This window comes from Gekko japonicus, unplaced genomic scaffold (assembly GCF_001447785.1).
Source record: "Gekko japonicus isolate JY-2015 unplaced genomic scaffold, Gekko_japonicus_V1.1 scaffold2615, whole genome shotgun sequence".
Classification (NCBI taxonomy): Eukaryota; Metazoa; Chordata; class Lepidosauria; order Squamata; family Gekkonidae; genus Gekko; species Gekko japonicus.
In genome coordinates this window covers 39,948-56,983 of record NW_015162029.1, presented here as the reverse complement: position 1 = coordinate 56,983, position 17,036 = coordinate 39,948, and the positions used below count along the sequence as shown (strand labels likewise).

The window sequence follows — 17,036 nt, the reverse complement described above, 5'->3', positions numbered from 1 at the left end:
GAAAGTATGAGATGAAGAAGCAGTGGCAAAGTATCTCTCCACCTCCTCCCTGGTGTTTCTTTGTTCAAAATTTTCCCCTCCCAGAGCTTTATAGTGGGGGGGGGGGGTTTAGAATGACACCAGGGCTTTGTGATACACACAAGTGTGTTAGGTTTTTTATAGACCCAGAGCTTTATAGTGGGGGGTTGGCCTTGAACAAATCCATAGCTACCATCTTGTCTCATGAGAGATGTGAGGGTAAGAATGGTAGACCATTTTGAACATACTGAGATTTTCACTTCTTGAAAACGAGTTTGTTACATGTAAATGTGATTTCGGGATCAGGCAATAAAAATGGGTGTTACCGTTAAGTATGTCATTTATATATTTGGAGAAATCCTTTGCCTATGACATCAAGGTGAATTAGATCACTAAAATGTCCGAGTCTTTATGTTGTAAGTGATAAAGAAGAAATAACACTAGTTCTGGTTTTTTTTATTCTTTAGTGTGCAATTCTGTCTCCAGCTTTTAAAGTGAGAGAATTCTCCATCACAGATGCTGTTCCATTCCCAATATCATTGCAGTGGAGGGCAGAGGCTGAAGAGGCCGAAGGGTAAGTAGGAATGTGATACTGCTTTTTTTTTTTTTTTTAAACATACCTGACATGACGTGTGTGCTGTTTGATGCATGCCTCCCCTCTTCGCTTCCCCAGCTGTCCTGCCGGAAGCCACACAAATATGTGTGAAAGAGCCGCATGTGGCTCTCGAGCCACAGTTTGGCCAACCCTGTGTTAGAGGAAAGGATAGTGTATCATATTTACAACCAGGGATGAGATGTTGAGAAAACAGTCTTCTAAATGTATAGAATGTCAGTGGAGTGAATGATATACTGAAATCCCCCGAGCAATATACAGTTTACAGAGAGCCAGTTTGGTGCAGTGGTTAAGAGTGCGGACTCTAATCTGGGAGAACCGGGTTTGATTCCCCACTTCTCCACATGTAGCTGCTGGTGTGACCTTGGGTCAGTCACAAGTTATTTCAGAGCTCTTCTCTCAAGGGCAGTTCTTGAGAGAGCTCCCTCAGCCCCACCTACCTCACAGGATGTCTGTTGTGTGGAGGGGAAGGGAAAGGAGATTGTAAGCCACCCTGAGACGCCTTCAGGTAGTGAAAGGTGAGGTATAAATCCAATCTATTCTCTCTTCTTCTTCAGAAGCGAGGATGTGGTAGGTCAGCTGCCAATCTGATGGAGACCAGTGTCGGCACACTCCTCTCCCTAACTCATTTCCTTTTGCTTTATAGAATTCATGAAGTATTCAGCAGGCATCATGCAGCACCATTCTCCAAAGTTTTAACGTTTTATAGAAAGGGCCCATTTGAACTCCAAGTTTTCTTTTCTGACCCTGCTAGTGTCCCCTACCCTGAGAAGATGATAGGTAAGTGCTTGTCTGTGTCAGGTGAGAGATTGCCTTCTCATACATTTAAATTGGCCAGCCTTTAACATTTTTACATTGCCATGCTGATCTGATATTGACAGGGATGCAAATCTGGATTAGATATGACTGTTGTGTAACCTGTTCAGTAACATGGCCAAAGCAAGAAACAATGTCAGATGTTTTTTAAACATGCTCAGTTTTGTGTAATGTAGGCTGTATTCAGTTGTCATGAAAGCACTCTGGTTTATCTTTGGGCTAGCGGCTTTCACCCTTCCTTGCATACAGAACTCTCATCAAACACTTAAACCTCAATTTATGGATAAGAAACAAAATGCCATTTAAGTGACCCACTTTTGTTCATGACAACAAAGAGTGGCATCTTTTGAATCCGGAAGCCTCAGCTCTGAATGCAAGGGCCAGAGGGTCCAGAGCTTGAAAGATGAAGATAAACCAGACTCATTCTCACTGCAAACAAGCCAGAGTTTGTTCGTGGTGACAGCATTATCCAAAGTTCTTATTTCAGAAGAACTGTAATTGTGTTTACATACAAATGGATCCACTGCACCTTTTAGTCAGTCGCTTTTTCTAGGCGCTATACCTGAACAATGCCTGACAGATGTGAGTTCATAGTTTGTCCCCACTTTATTGTAGCAAGCTGCAAATCTCTCTATCCTTTCTGTTGCTCCCATATGAAAACTGCAGCAAGAGCAGCGTGCCAATAATATTCATTTGGGGAGTTTCTCATTGCTGTCAGGTTGTATCACTGGGTATTTCTACATTTGCAGCAAAATTGGACAGGGCACAATTAGTGGAGTAGGAATTATTCAAGGAGCAGAAATGCAATGGAGAGTAAGAACCAGGTTTTTAAGGCTTCCTGGTGCTTCAGGTCCCTTGGCCAATTGTAGTGACAGAGAAATAATTAGCCTTTTAAAATAAGCTCCCCTTTTTCTATGGATGGGCTGGTCAGACTTGTGTAGAAACTGTGCCCTGCTGCAGAACAGCATTATGTGTCTCCCTTCAGTAGTCAACCCTTACCCTAAACATTTAACTGTAGTGAATTTCATTACTGTGTGACTGTTGTGAATGTAAATTCATTCTGAGAATTCTCCCGTGTGAACCAAGAGATCCTTCCCCCACATACCTTCTGGAGGGGAGGGAGCTTTCAGGCATTTCTCCATCTTTCTTGGATCCACACGAAGCTAAGGACCATTTCCTCCAGCTACTTTCGGCCCCTTCTGAGGCTGGGGGGGGGGGCAAACTGTGCATGCACAGAGAGCTCCAGGTGCCTTCCCTGAGACTGATTATCTGGCTGCCAAATGTAAGCAAACCAGGAAACTTCTTTCTTGGGGCAGGGTTGGTATTGTTACCTTCTGTCATACTCTGATGGAACTGCCAGAGCCAGGAACTGAGACAGGACACTGAAAGATCTGTCCATCAGCTGTCTGTGTGACTTACTTGTATTACTGTTGGATTTTGTAAGCCCCCTGGAGGGCCACATTTGGTGGAAGGGTGTGGTAAAATGTTTCAGTAATGAATCCTGCCTTCCCTCAGTCACTCACAAGTGTGTTTGAAGTCTCAATCCCGGCATTGTGGGCAGTGTGAAATTTCTCCATCCTTCTTTCTGCTGTGCTGCATAGTATTAATCTTGGCAACCATTGTATGGCTGGTGGGGTGGGAGGGGGGGCATAACTAAGACTCCATGTTCATGTCAGGACCTTACATTTGCTTTTAGGCAAGTACATCATCCAGAATGTTGCAGCTCAGGACAATGGAGAGAAAACAAAAGTTAAGGTCAAAGTCCGCATCAATACTCACGGAATTTTTAGTGTTTCTACTGCATCGATGGTGGAGCAAGTGAAAGCCGAAGAGAATGAAAATCCCAGTATGGAGTCTGAAGCAGATGCTCCAAGCCAGATACTGACTGAGAATTCCTGTGATGTAAGTTGTCCTCTTTGCATGAGGTGCTCCAAATAGTTGTCCTCTTTGCATGAGGTGCTCCTGCCAAACTAGCAGTTCGAAAACAAGAAATTGCAAGTAGATAAATAGGTACCACTTCGGTGGGAAGGTAACAGCGTTCCGTGCACCTTGGTGTTTAGTCATGCCGGCCACATGACCACGGAAATGTCTTCGGACAGCGCTGGCTCTTCGGCTTTGAAACGGAGATGAGCACCGCAACACTAGAGTCGGATTCGACTGGCTTTCGAGCAAGGGAACCTTTACCTTTTAAAGTTGTCCTCTTTGCATGAGGTGCTCCAAATAGGGAGGCTGCTAAGGTGGGAAGGATACGATTTTGTGGAGTGGATGGATGAGTGGGGGGGGGATTTGAGGTGGGGGTGCTGCCTTCTGGGTGCATATTTGTGTCCAGTATGTCGGACAGGTTCCCTGGAGAAGGGGCATAGAAATGTTCTGAATAAATATATTGTAGTAGACCTGTATAATGGAAAAAGTTAAATGCCTTTGGGTTTCTGACTTGGCCACAGAGGGAGTTGTGTGAGCCACCAGTAAACGGAGAGTTAGTTCACAGTGCTTCTGAAGTGATGAGTGGTACAAATAGCTTACTTATGAGGAAGAAGGTATTTCTTTGCAGAAGCTGGAAGAAAAAATTAGATACACCTGACAGTCACCTGACTGTGGGTGTTTTGCTCATTAAAGTAAGAGGGAAAATGAAGTGGTACTTTGCACTGACACCCACTCAAGCCTGTTGAAAGTAATAATACAGTTATATGAAAAGTGTCTGTATTTTATTCACATCTTTTTGTGCCTGGGCTCCCGTTTCAGAAAAATATCCAGCAAGGCAACAGTGAGGCTGGAGCTCAGTCCCAGGTACAAATAGATGGTCAGCAAACATCACAGCCTCCCCCTTCCCCTGAGCCTCCCTTTGAAGGAAACAAAATCCCAGATGCTGGAAAAGTGAGTGACCCTTTTTTTTAAAACATGTTTTGCAGGGGGGGAGGAATGCAATTAACTGTAAGTTTAAAAAAAATATTTGTTGCAAGTATGCAGCGTGATGTTCTGGCTCTCTGTGTTAGCCAGATCCTTAAAGTAATTCATGTTTCCTTGTATTGTCTGTAATGAACTAACTTGAAATTTAATATACTGCGTTTAAACCCCGTTTTTCTCCCCAGTGGGGTCCAAAATGGTTTACAACAATAAGCCAATTACCCAAAAGACCACCTATTCCCTTATGAGCCCGTTTGAGCACTGTGGTCATCTTCTAAGGCCCTGCTTTGGATGCCCCTGCCTACTGAAACTAGGTGGGTGGCAACCCAGGAAGAGGGTCTTCTCAGTTGTGGCACCAAAACTCTGGAACTCTGACACAGGGAGATTCATCCTTCCCGTTCTATTGCCACCTTCCACCAATGGTATCAATGACCTTGCAGGTTGCTGATGTGTAGTGTCTGGGATGTCGGGAATCGTGGGAGCGCTTTTGGTTCCCAGCTGCGGCCTCTAACGGCCTGGGGACCTTTCTCCCGCACGTGGGAGCCTGGGTTATCTGGCTTATGGAAAGGGGGGGGGTGCATACGAATACCCTATATCCCATTATGCTTGTAGGAACATTGCCATTCTTAACAGTGACTTTGTTAACTGCCTCTATAGCTCTGCAATAAAGTATAACCTTGCCGATAAGCGTGTACTCTGTTGTTGGCTGTGGAACCTGACAAAATGGGTGAAGACTCTTTTGTTTTGCTTGGCATTCAATCAGTGATCCCTCCTAATGCTCTGTTTTTATGTTTTTGTAATTTATCTCTGGTTTCAATGATGTGTTTTTATTGGCTTTATTGGTTTTTAAGTAGCAATTTTATTATTACTGTTTTATTTGTTAGCAGCCTTGGGTGGCCTTGTATGATGGCAGAAAGGCAGGGTATAAATTTTAAATAAAAATGCATAATATTCTCCCTTTTTCAATTTTGTCCTCATAATAATCCTGTGAGGTAGATTCAGGTGTGTAGCCATGTTGGTCTGAAGTATTAGAACAAAGTTTTAGTCCAGTGGCACCTTTAAGACCAGCAAAGTTTAATTCTGGGTATAAGCTTTCAACCTTGTTGGTCTTAAAGGTGCCACTGGACTCAAACTTTGTTCCTGCGAGGTAGGTTAGGTTAAGAGAGAATAACTGGCCCAGGGTCTCCCAGCAACCTTCCACTGGTCCAACATTACAACCACTAAGAAAAATGTGTTGTGAAAATGCTGCCTTTTTGAGAAATGTATCTCATTGTGAAGCATCAGTCCCTGATATAATGCTTTTTTCTGCTGTCCTCTAAGAAAAGTGATCAGCCTCCAGAAGCTAAAAAGCCCAAGATAAAAGTAAGGAATGTTGAACTGCCTATTGAAGCAAATTTGGTCTGGCAGCTTGGGAAGGATTTGCTTAACATGTACATTGAAACAGAGGTAAGTTTGCTTTGGCCTAATATTGGTTAATTAAGGCATGTGCTCCAGAGCCCTCATAGAGTGTTGAGTCAAGCCGGCAGTATATTTTGGGAGCTGAAAGATAGCTGGGGATGTGAATTCCACAGAAAAAAGAGGTTCAAATCACTGGGGTTCTGATTTTGCCAAATAAGCAAGATACTTATTGAATAGCCTGAAGATGTTTATTCAGGAACTACTCCAATTGTTTTCAGTAACAGTATTTCCATGTAGGTAAGCTGAAGGCTAAAAAGATCCTTTTAGAAAGATCCTTGCACAATCTATAAAGCAGAGGGATGGTTCATACCTAGGCTTACCAAACGCCGGCGGGGGAAAACTATTTCCTGGCAGGATGCGTGCCGCGGGGGACGGCTGTGCGCGCTGCACCCGCCGTCCAGAGTAACGCGGAGCGTCACATCCTGGCGACGGCGGGTGCAGCGCGCACAGCCGTCCCCCGCGGCACGCATCCTGCCAGGAAATAGTTTTCCCCCGCCGGCGTTTGGTAAGCCTATTCATACCTGCATGAACATTCCTTGTTTTCTTGTTGGCTGGATTATGAACTGGTTTGTTAAAACAGGATTGCATTTCAGATTATATGCATTTTCCCCTGTTGTGTTTTATCTATGATAGTTCAACCACACATGATGTTGTAGTCATGTTACTGTGAGTTGTGCTTTTGTCTTAAATTCTTACAATGTTTCCATTTTAAATGATGATTCAAAGGTTGGTCAATAAAGGGTAATAATTATTTCAGCATAAGCGTTTGTGGACTAGAGGCACTGATGACTAGTCCAGTCCACAAAACCTTACTTTGGAATAAAATCTTGTTAGTAGGGTGCCACAAGTCTCCTATTGGTTCCTGTACTCCTAGATCTGATGGTTAAACACTATTTTCTTGGGGTATTTTGTACTCAAATAGGGCAAGATGATCATGCAAGACAAACTGGAGAAGGAAAGAAACGATGCCAAGAATGCTGTTGAAGAGTATGTTTACGATTTCCGAGACAAGTTATCTGGAGTCTATGAAAAATTTGTCTGTCCGCAGGTATGCCATAATTAACAATGGCTCATTTTTGCTCTGTGCATCACCAGCCTTTGCTTCTTTGCTGTAAAACAAATATAATTGATACAGTTGCCAAAATTTTCCGCATCACAAAACCAAGACGCACAACCTTCCCTATTTTGGACATAGCAGGATAGATCCCACAAATAGAACCCCCAAGAGCATATGCTACTATAAATCTGGTGTAATGAAGAAATGTTCTTGTCCCTGATTCAGCTGTACGAAAGTCCATTTTGGGAGCCCAAAGGCATCTAACACATACTAGTCACTGAGGTATGTCATGTCACACCTGTGCTGTCTGATAAGCACTCCTGAATGCTTTCTTAAAGTTAGTGTAATATGGCTAATGAATAACAATTGCTAGCAGAATTTCACAGTAGGCACCTCCGCTGAGCCCCATCCCATAATGATTTAAGCTTTGAGCATTGCCCTAAAGTGGAGAATGCAGAAGCCCAGCTGACTTGAAGAAAACAGTTGCATTGGTCATGGCTTCTTGTTGGGAACACTCTCTACATCACCCCACTTTCTGACAGGTCAAGACCAAGCCCTGTTTGGTAACCCTGAACCCCCAAAATAGTGGCAAAGAAGGCAGGGGATTTAGGTTAGACTTCATCATGATGTCTGGATTACTGGCCCCGTCTTACAGAGGAAGGGGAATTTGGCGAGGAATGGGCCAAGGTTCTCCCTTCTGCGGGAAGCTTTCTCTCCCCCACCTCCCAAGTTCTTTACCCTGACTGCTGAAGGGAAGGCCTTCCTGGAGTTAGTGCTACAGCAAGTTAACTGTCCTCCGGTGATGTGGGTGCGTATGCACAAGTAGGGGCTCTGCAGAGTGTGTGGGTGTTTGTGTATCTGAGCTCTGGGCCCTCTGTGACAGCATTTTAGGAGAGAGAGGGGCTTATCTAGCCTTTCTTTGAACTAGTACTAGTTCGTTTTTAAATATATCCACTCCTTGGCCTAGGAGCCGTTTGCCCTGAGCAGAAGAGGCCTTTAACTGGTGAGCAGTCATGCTTCTTGTCCTGCAGTGTTCCGTCCACGAAACCCTTCTTTTCCCGTGTTTTTCGAAGCATCCTGATCTCTCATTCATGGGCCTGCACTGTATAAACAAACATGCCTTTCAATCTCATTTAGGATTACCAGAATTTCTGCAAACTACTGTCAGAGACAGAAGACTGGCTGTATGAAGAAGGAGAAGACCAACCCAAGCAGGTCTACGTGGACAAATTGGCTGGCTTGAAGGTATGGCTGCTTCTGAATTAAGTGTTGGAGAAAGCCCTCACCTGGACGACCCATACTAGCCAGATCTTGTCAGTGTCGGCCCTAGTTAATATTTGGATAGGGGACCACCAAGGACTACCAGGGCCGCTGGGCATAGGCAGGCAATGGCAAACCATCTCTGAATGTCTCCTGTCTTGAAAGCCTTACAGGATAGCCTTAAGTCAGCTGCAACTTGATGGCACTTTACACATATACACACTGGATAAATACTTGGTCTTGCTTACTGAAATGTATGTTCTGGTTGATTTAGAAATTTGGGACTCCCATCGCTATCAGATATCAAGAAGCCGAAGAACGACCCAGACTGCTAGATGAACTAGGGAATGCAGTTCAGCACTATGCAAGGATAACAGATGAATACAGAAACAAGGTACAGACTCTTCCATACAGACAGCTTGTGTGTGTGTGTGGGGGGGGGGGTACTTTTCCCACTGTGTTCTGCAGCAGAGTTTTTTTTTTTTGCTGGACTGGAAGACCAGACACAGAAGTCTTCTGTGTAGAGTGACGAATTCCAGAGAATGTCCTATTAATCTGTTGCAGAAAAATATGCAGAAATCCTATAGCACCTTCAAGACTTAACAGATTTTGTTAACAGCATAAGCTACTGTGGAATTAGAGGGCCACTTAAGCAGCCCACTGGAGGTCATGCTTCGTGTGTTCGATGCTGAGTGGTCATTGCTAGACCTCACTGCTGGCATACCAGAGGTAGCCTGTGGTCTACTCAGTAAGAAAACTGGTTAAGGGGCCCAGTCACAATTTTAGAAGATCCAGGAAAGGATGGAGCCCTACTCTATTCCTAGGAAAAATCAGCTAGAGTGATGGCGGGTAATCCCTATTGGAGGAAAGGCTTCTTGCAGTGGAGCATAAGCCCTATTGGAGGGAGGGGGTTCTTACAGATCTGGGGGGAGGGAAGGCAACCAGGAGTTCCCATATGTTTAAACGGCACATGAGGAGAGAGCTGTTTTTTGTTTTGTTGATGCAGCAGTATGTGTAAATGTGTCCACGGTCCTCCTAGTGAGGGCAGCATAATAAGTTGGTTCTCTCTGTAGAAGGACTGCATCTGGTTGATTTTGAAACCAGCAAAACTGCAGTCCATTCCCCTCACTCACCGTTACAATTCTGATAGTGATGATGAGGCTTTTGTAAAAACAGCTCCTTAGACATGGTCAAGGAAACAGTGGAGTATTGATGCTAATGAGCTGGTCCTGCACACTAATGAGTGCCTTGGTTTTTCTTCCAAAAGGGCCAGAATTTCAGTGTATTCATAAGATCAGATGACCATTTTTTGTTTTATTGCCATTGCACAACTTAATTGATTGGATCCACAGTATCATTCTTCCTTGGAAGGTTTCTGCCTGGCTGTCTACAGCTGTTATAGGCTGGATACTCATTGCAGTGAATGCTCTTTTTTGCTTTGCTGGGAATGGATCTAAAAAAATAATATCCAACATTTGAACCTGATTTTTTGCTGCCAGATGGAATTTATATGCTAACCATCGTAAATCTTGTTTCCGATTTGAAGTCTGGCAGTCAGCCGGCCCAGCTGGCCCACAGTAATGTCAGAAAACCCGCATCGATCATTTCAATTACATTAACATACCAATTATTGCTTGCAGTATTCTGAGCTATTTGGAATTGCTGTAAGTACCAGTTTCATGCACAGCCATTGTAGCTTGTATTCAAGCATAAGCAGTCTCCGGTCTAGCATAAGAGGCGGGGATGGTGGGGATTGCAGAAGCAGTCTTGTTACCCATAGTTGGCGAGACTTCTTTCGTAAAATGCAGCAGTGGGCTTAATAAGCTAAATATTGGTTGAATTCTACAGCTCTTTGGCACAGTGTGGGAACAGAATATAACCACCTTCCCTGTTCCTTACTTCTCATGGGGCCTAGAAGCAACAGAGTGATGAGAGGTCTTGTCAGTCATGACTTTATCTTTCTCCTCCTCCAAGAAGCTCGGGACGATGCCTGTGGTTCTCAGCACCTACATTTTATTTTTGCAACACAGGTCTGTAAAAGGGGCTGGGCTGAGAGGAAGTGACTGGCCCAGTTATCAGCCGGTGAGCTTGATGGCCCAGTGAGGGTCTGAAGGAGGTGCCTCTGACCCTCCAGTTCCCTTATACCACACTGGCTCCGTACAAAGCACGAAAGTCTTCATGTTCTTATTTTTAACCTCTTCTGTTGGAATGTACAAAGTGACTATCATATACCTACGCATTTGATATTTGAGGACCCAGTGAAAGCATGAAAACCATCAATGCATTACATTCCTCCTTGTTTCAGGATGAGAAATACAACCACATTGATGAAACAGAAATTAACAAAGTAGAGAAGTGTGTCCGGGAAACAATGGAATGGTTGAGCAATGTGATCAATGCCCAAGCAAAACAGAGTCTTGATCAGGATCCCATCGTCCGTGCTAATGAAATCAAAGGAAAGCTGAAGGTGAGTGTTAATACCCAGGGGTGGAAAATGGTCAGTAAGATCAGTAAAAGTCAGTTTTTTCATCTTGGTCAGTAATTTGTCAGTTTTTTTAAAAAAATCAGTCAGTAAAGTCAGTATTTCTTTGATTTTTGTGAATGCAGTTTGTGTTTTTCCATTTTCATTACTACCATTTTTGGGGAAACATGATGACTTCCCAGTGAGAAGACAGATTGTTTTCAGTTTAATTATAAAGTACTCTAAGGACTTTGTTCCTAATAGTAAAAGTGATTTGGTGAAATCTTCCACAAAGTATTGGAACATAACTCCCTGAAAATGTCAAGACAGTGTGTGATTGCAATAAAAAAGGCCAATGCTATGCTGGGGATTATTGGGAAGGGTATTGAAAACAGATCAGCCAATATAATAATGCCCCTATATAAATCAATGGTGCGACCTCATTCGGAATACTGTGTGCAGTTCTGGTCACCACACCATAAAAAGGATATTATAGCTTTGGAAAAAGTGCAGAAAAGGGCAACTAGAATGATAAAAGGGTTGGAACACTTTCCCTATTTATTTATTTTTTTTATTTTTTTATTTACATTAGACTTGATATCCCGCTCTTGTCCCATGGCTAGGGTCTCAGAGCGGCTTACAGGGTTTCTGGTGCTAATCACCTGTGTTCCTAGCTAAGTGGCTAAATTTGCGGATGATACGAAGTTGTTCAGGGTGGTGAAAACCAGTGAGGATTGTGAGGCACTCCAAAGGGATCTGTCAAAGTTGGGCGAGTGGGCGTCAACATGGCAAATGGGGTTCAATGTGGCCAAGTGCAAGGTGATGCACATTGGAGCCAAAAATCCTAACTATAAATACACGTTGATGGGGTCTGAACTGGCAGAGACTGATCAAGAGAGAGATCTTGGAGTTGTAGTGGATAACTCACTGAAAATGTCGAGACAGTGTGTGACTGCAATAAAGAAGGCCAATGCTATGCTGGGGATTATTAGGAAGGGTATTGAAAACAGATCAGCCAATATCATAATGCCCCTATATAAATCAATGGTGAGACCTCATTTGGAATACTGTGTGCAATTCTGGTCACCACACCTTAAAAAGGATATTATAGCTTTGGAAAAAGTGCAGAAAAGGGCAACTCGAATGATAAAGGGGTTGGAACACTTTCCCTATGAGGAACGGTTAAGGCGCTTAGGGCTCTTTAGCTTGGAGAAACGACGACTGAGGGGTGACATGATTGAGGTTTATAAGATTATGCATGGGAAAGAGCAGGTAGAGAAAGAGGTACTTTTCTCCCTTTCTCACAATACAAGAACTCGTGGGCACTCCATGAAATTGCTGAGCGGTTGGGTTAGAACGGATAAGAGGAAGTACTTCTTCACCCAAAGAGTGATTAACACTTGGAATTCACTGCCACAGGAAGTGGTGGCGGCTACAAGCATGGACGGCTTCAAAAGGGAATTAGATAAGCATATGGAGCAGAGGTCCATCAGTGGCTATTAGCCACAAGGTATAGATAGGGACTCTAGGGCAAGTGATGCTCTGTCTTCTTGGTACTTGGGGGGGGGGGTCAACAGTGGGAGGGCTTCTAATGTCCTGGCCCCACTGGTGGACCTCCTGATGGCACTGGTATTTCTGGCCACTGTGTGACAGAGTGTTGGAGTGGATGGGCCTTTGGCCTGATCCAACATTGGCGTCTCTTATGTTCTTATTAACCTCTTAAACCTCTTAGGTAAACACACATTAACCCTATAATAACTGGATTTTAGACCTTGCAACACACATATTTCCAACAGAGTGCCCTAGGGAACTGTTCCTCTGAAAGGGACGTGTTGATAATCTCCCTTAGGGCATCTCGAAACCCATCACGGCCAGCTTTAATTAGCCATGATGGGCACGGGTCAAGGCAGCACATGGTAGGGCGTACTGTTAAGAGCAGTTTGTCAACTTCCTCCAGGCTGAGCGGACAGAAATAATCCATAACCTGACTAGGAGAAGTGCATGGAGACTCAAGTTCACTTACTGTTTCAACTGTGGTGAGGAGGTAATGGCGGAGCAACAGGACTTTGTCTGCAAAGTAGCTCGCGAAGGCCTCACCGCCAGTGTCCAATTCCCTAATATTTGGTCAGCCTTGTGGCAGAGCAGTCATATACTGAATTATTTTAAATAATTGGGCTGGGCATGAGCTTGCAGATGCAGTTATGGCCACGTAATACTCTCAGCGGCTTTGACTGCCATCTCATATGATCTCATAAACGTGCTATAAGATGTTCTTGTGGCTTCATCGCAGGCGCACCGCTACTGTCTCTCTAGCCATCTTAGCCTTTGCTTCATCAGCCACAACTCCTGGGTAAACCAAGGAGCCAGCCTAGAGTGATGGCACAGAGGGCGTCGGGGAGCGATCTCATCGATGGCCGCTGAGAGTCAGCTGTGCCAATCTTCCACAAACTCATCTAACGAACCTCCAGGGGGCATCAGATCTTGCAGGGCCATTTGAAGCCACATAGGGTCCATTTGGCTCCGTGAGCGAGCTGAAATCTGCTCACCGCCCAAACAGGGTCGGGGTGAAACATTCAGATGGGCCTTCAGGGTATGATGGTCTGACCATGGCACTGCTGAGGCATTGACCTGGTCCACTGTGACCCCTGCCGCGAAGATCAGATCGAGCGTGTGTCTGGCCCAGTGAGTGGGAGTTGTTACATATTGGGAGAGTCCCAGTGCCACCACCGATAACACTAGGTCTATCGCCTGAGTGTAGGCCACATCGTCCGCATGGACATTGAAATCACGCAGGACAATCAGTCTAGGGTGTTCCAGTGCCCAGCCCGACACGGCCTCCACCAGGGATGGCAGGCTGCTGGCCAGTTCTTTTTTCATCAAAAAACCAAAGATAAAGTAAAAGCAAAGACAAGTCTTACCTTACATTATGGTTTGTTGTCATAATTATTACTTTTTGTTTGGTTTTGAATATGTTTTTGCTGTTTTGCTGTTTTATTATCTGCAATATGTGATTATTTTTAAAAGGGAATCTTTTTTTCCTTAAATTTTGTACAATTATGAAAATATTGTCCTCTATTCATTAAAAAAAATCAATAAAAAGGTGTGCAATCCTTTTATCTGGGTTACATCTAACTATGGGGATGTTGGAGGCCAGATAATAATAATTTTTAATGAAGTTCTAGTTTGACATTTAAAACACTAGCTTTATCAGTAGGTTGACATTAAATTGTTCAGTAATTTGTCCGGGTTTTTTGGAATTTTGGTCAGTAAAATCAGTATTTTTGACCCTCTGACTAGTTTCCACCCCTGGATACCGGAACAGGTTTAAAGACTGAAGGTCAAGCTGAACTATATGCGTGCCGTGGTGGTTCTCCCTGCTTGCTGGAAGGGCTTGGCCGTGTTGTTTTTGAAGACAAAATGGGAGGGCAGGTTTCTAGCCCCTTATGCCTGAAAAAAAGTGATTAAAATTTCTGAAGATGCTGGCTTCAGTGCTTTGTGGCAGATCTTTGCCCTCTTGCCCCATGTCTGTGTCTCCTAGTTACTATATATGCTCTGTCCTTCCATCTCTCCCATTCTTGTCAAAAGTGAAACATGCTTGGCTGAGAAGATTGAGTAAAGCATAGTGGAGAAAACTAAGTTTCGCTTAATGCGCTTGGTCATTTTGTTAGCACTTTTTAGCTGACATTTGAAAAGGGATACATTGTATTTAGGACAGTGAGGTATGAGTTCTAGCCCACTGGAACCAAACAGAAGTGGTGGATTAGTTATGGATGAAATAATAGAGCAGAGCGTCCTCAGAGATTGGAGGGCATGAGGAGATTTGGGGGGCATGGGGGAGCTATGCAGGCTGGTAGCTTGTGATTTTTTTCCCTTTGTACTCAGTGGGTTGGGTCCAAAGATCCCTGAACAGAGCCCCACTCATGAAATGGTTCCTTCTCCCCTCCCTGCTTCAGGCCCCCCCCCCCAGTCAAGTCAGGGGAACTGCAGGGACAGTGTGGGTTTCTCATTTATGTGATCCCCCAGTAGGGTGCAGAATGAGTCTGAATAGGTAAACTAATTAAGATCTAGTAATTCAGGATGTGGCTCACCTTCATAATTTCTCCATCCCCTTTGTAGAACAGAAGTGTTTTCAGGTGTCAGTTTACCATGCAAAATGATTTTTGCTACTGCAGGGCTGTGATCTTCCACAGCTGGATTAGGAAGATAACTGGGCTTCTTGTTAAGTTTTTTTTTCTTGGAACCGTAAATTTACTCTATTTCCCCCCCAACTGTAGGAGCTACACAATGTGTGTGAGCCCATTGTAACCCAGCCGAAACCTAAAGTGGACTCTCCCAAACGAGAAGAGCCTCTGGATGTGCCCATGACTCCTAAAAATGAAGACATAGAAGAAATCAAAAACGTTGAGACAGCACAACAAAATGGCGAATGCCACATGAACGATAGTCCGGTGAACATGGACTTGGACTAGGCTGTTGCATTTTCAGTGAGAAGTTTCTTCATAGAAAGTTCATCAGGTGTATTATGTGATAAAAGTGGAACTGTGTTAGGGGGGAACTATTTATATTTTGTTTAAAGCACTCAAATTCCTTTGCGTTGTGTGGGGAATGAATGTATTAAAAGGTAGGCTATGATAAAGATAATCCTAAAAGGAAAACTGCCTTGGTAACTTTCAGATTCCTGTGGAATTGTGAACACATACTGAATCTTCTGCGCGGGAATTTAAACCTTTCATATCAACTGCAGATATTATCAAAGAATTGTTAACAAAGGTGCTGCTCCTTTAAGAGGGCTGCAGCTGGGAGCTTTTTGTAGATGCCAAGGTAGTTTTCTTTCTTGTACTCCATGTTGAGTGTGTCTTTTCTATTGACAAAAGGCCCTGAAAAGCCTAAAAGAGAACTAAACTCTTCCCCACCCCAATTTATGTTATCTGTATTATGTCATTGTCCAAGATGTTTGCTAGAAGGAAAAGTACGAAGAGCTATGTGAAGCAGCATGCAGAATTGCTTTGGTCTCCTGCTTTTCCGCACATGAAAAGTGTTGAACAAAATGAAGGTCATACTCATTGTATTGTTAAGTTCTTGTGATGCCTTTTATTGAACTTTAATAAAGTTCATTGAAATCATAGGGTTTCTAAAAACATTGAGTTTGCCTTTTTGTTACATCTCCATTCCAGTGTAACTGCACTGGCAGTGCTGCAGCACCAGGTGGGACCACTTTCTCTAGCTCAAGGAAAAGAGTTTCAGATGCAGAAAATGAACTGCCCCAATCAGGAAGCTGACACTTTCACATCGATACATATGGACCTGCTTGCATAAGAATCATCATCAGATATCATTTTCCTCTTGGGAAGAAATACTTAACATGTTTTTGCAGGAATGTGGAAGGGGAGGAGGCAATTGACCCCCCCCCCGGCTCTATATTTTAGATGTCACATGATTAAGCCTTCTGTAGCTAGCCCAGCTCACTGGTTCTATTACACAAAATGAAGTGTAATTTGATTAATGGGACTCTTAACTCTGTACAGTGATGGCACAGATCCCTTTCTAGGCTCGTTCTGCTGTCCTTGTATTTTTATAAAGAGCAGCTTTACTTTGAAGTTAATGTTAGGGATGGTATGAGGCATACAGAAGGAAATAACTTTTTTGCAATTTCTAAATATATCCAAGAGTGGGCCATACTGTCTGTTTACTGTAATTAAAACATTGCAAACCAGTGTGATGTAGAGGTCGGAGTGTTGACTAGGATCAGGGGGACCCAGGTTCAAATCTCCCCTCTGACATGGAAGCTCTCACTCTCTCAGCCTAGCCTACTCCACAGGGTTGTTAAGAGGATAAAATAGAGGAGAGGGATACAATCCGCTTTGGGTCTTGGGGTATAAACAGTAAATAAAATCTGGAAAACAACAGTATGACTGAACTTCCGGGGATTAGCTTCCAAGGTGTTTTTCCAGTTCGTGAAGTTTTGTGTACCATTTCATTGGGAGGGGGAATAGGAGAAATGCTGCCAGGACTGATTTAATCAGCCTTGTTTCACAACCCTGGCAAATGATGTGCTTATGGCTCAGCTACTCCTTGGTAATGAGTGCTAAAAATGTCTGTCCCAAGAATTGACAAGTCAGGCTTCTTGCAGTCTCCTGGGAAACTGTCTATTTCATAATAGTTGATGGTGTGGTAAGTGCTTGGCTTCCCATGGCTAACCAGTCTGTTTAAAAACTTGGAACGTTCATGCTTCAGCCTAGAAAAAGAGAAATGAGAATTTGGAACAAACAAAAACAGCTTGTAAAATGTAGAACATTCCTGGTCAGCCTAGGTTACCTCCTACTTGGTGCTTGTGTGGAAAATTGCTTGTTGATTTCTTCTGTCATATCTTCACTGATAACTTGGGGAAACCTGGGGTTACGGTTTGCTGCGTCCTGAAGAGAGAAGGATGGCAGCTGCTGCATTACTCA

At 43.7% G+C, this 17,036-nt stretch overlaps 1 protein-coding gene across 1 annotated transcript in view; it reads left to right on the top strand.

Moving 5' to 3' along the window:
* Window positions 1-15,710, top strand: part of HSPH1 (heat shock protein family H (Hsp110) member 1) — a 30,484-nt gene extending 14,774 nt beyond the window's left edge. Inside the window, exons 9-18 of the mRNA XM_015405532.1 lie at window positions 486-592; window positions 1,278-1,411; window positions 3,144-3,349; window positions 4,190-4,321; window positions 5,672-5,797; window positions 6,732-6,857; window positions 8,004-8,111; window positions 8,401-8,520; window positions 10,432-10,593; window positions 14,862-15,710. Of these exons, the coding sequence (XP_015261018.1) occupies window positions 486-592; window positions 1,278-1,411; window positions 3,144-3,349; window positions 4,190-4,321; window positions 5,672-5,797; window positions 6,732-6,857; window positions 8,004-8,111; window positions 8,401-8,520; window positions 10,432-10,593; window positions 14,862-15,056 (1,416 nt within the window). The 3' untranslated portion in view covers window positions 15,057-15,710. The remainder of the gene's footprint in view (window positions 1-485; window positions 593-1,277; window positions 1,412-3,143; window positions 3,350-4,189; window positions 4,322-5,671; window positions 5,798-6,731; window positions 6,858-8,003; window positions 8,112-8,400; window positions 8,521-10,431; window positions 10,594-14,861) is intronic.
* Window positions 15,711-17,036: the final 1,326 nt, after the last annotated feature.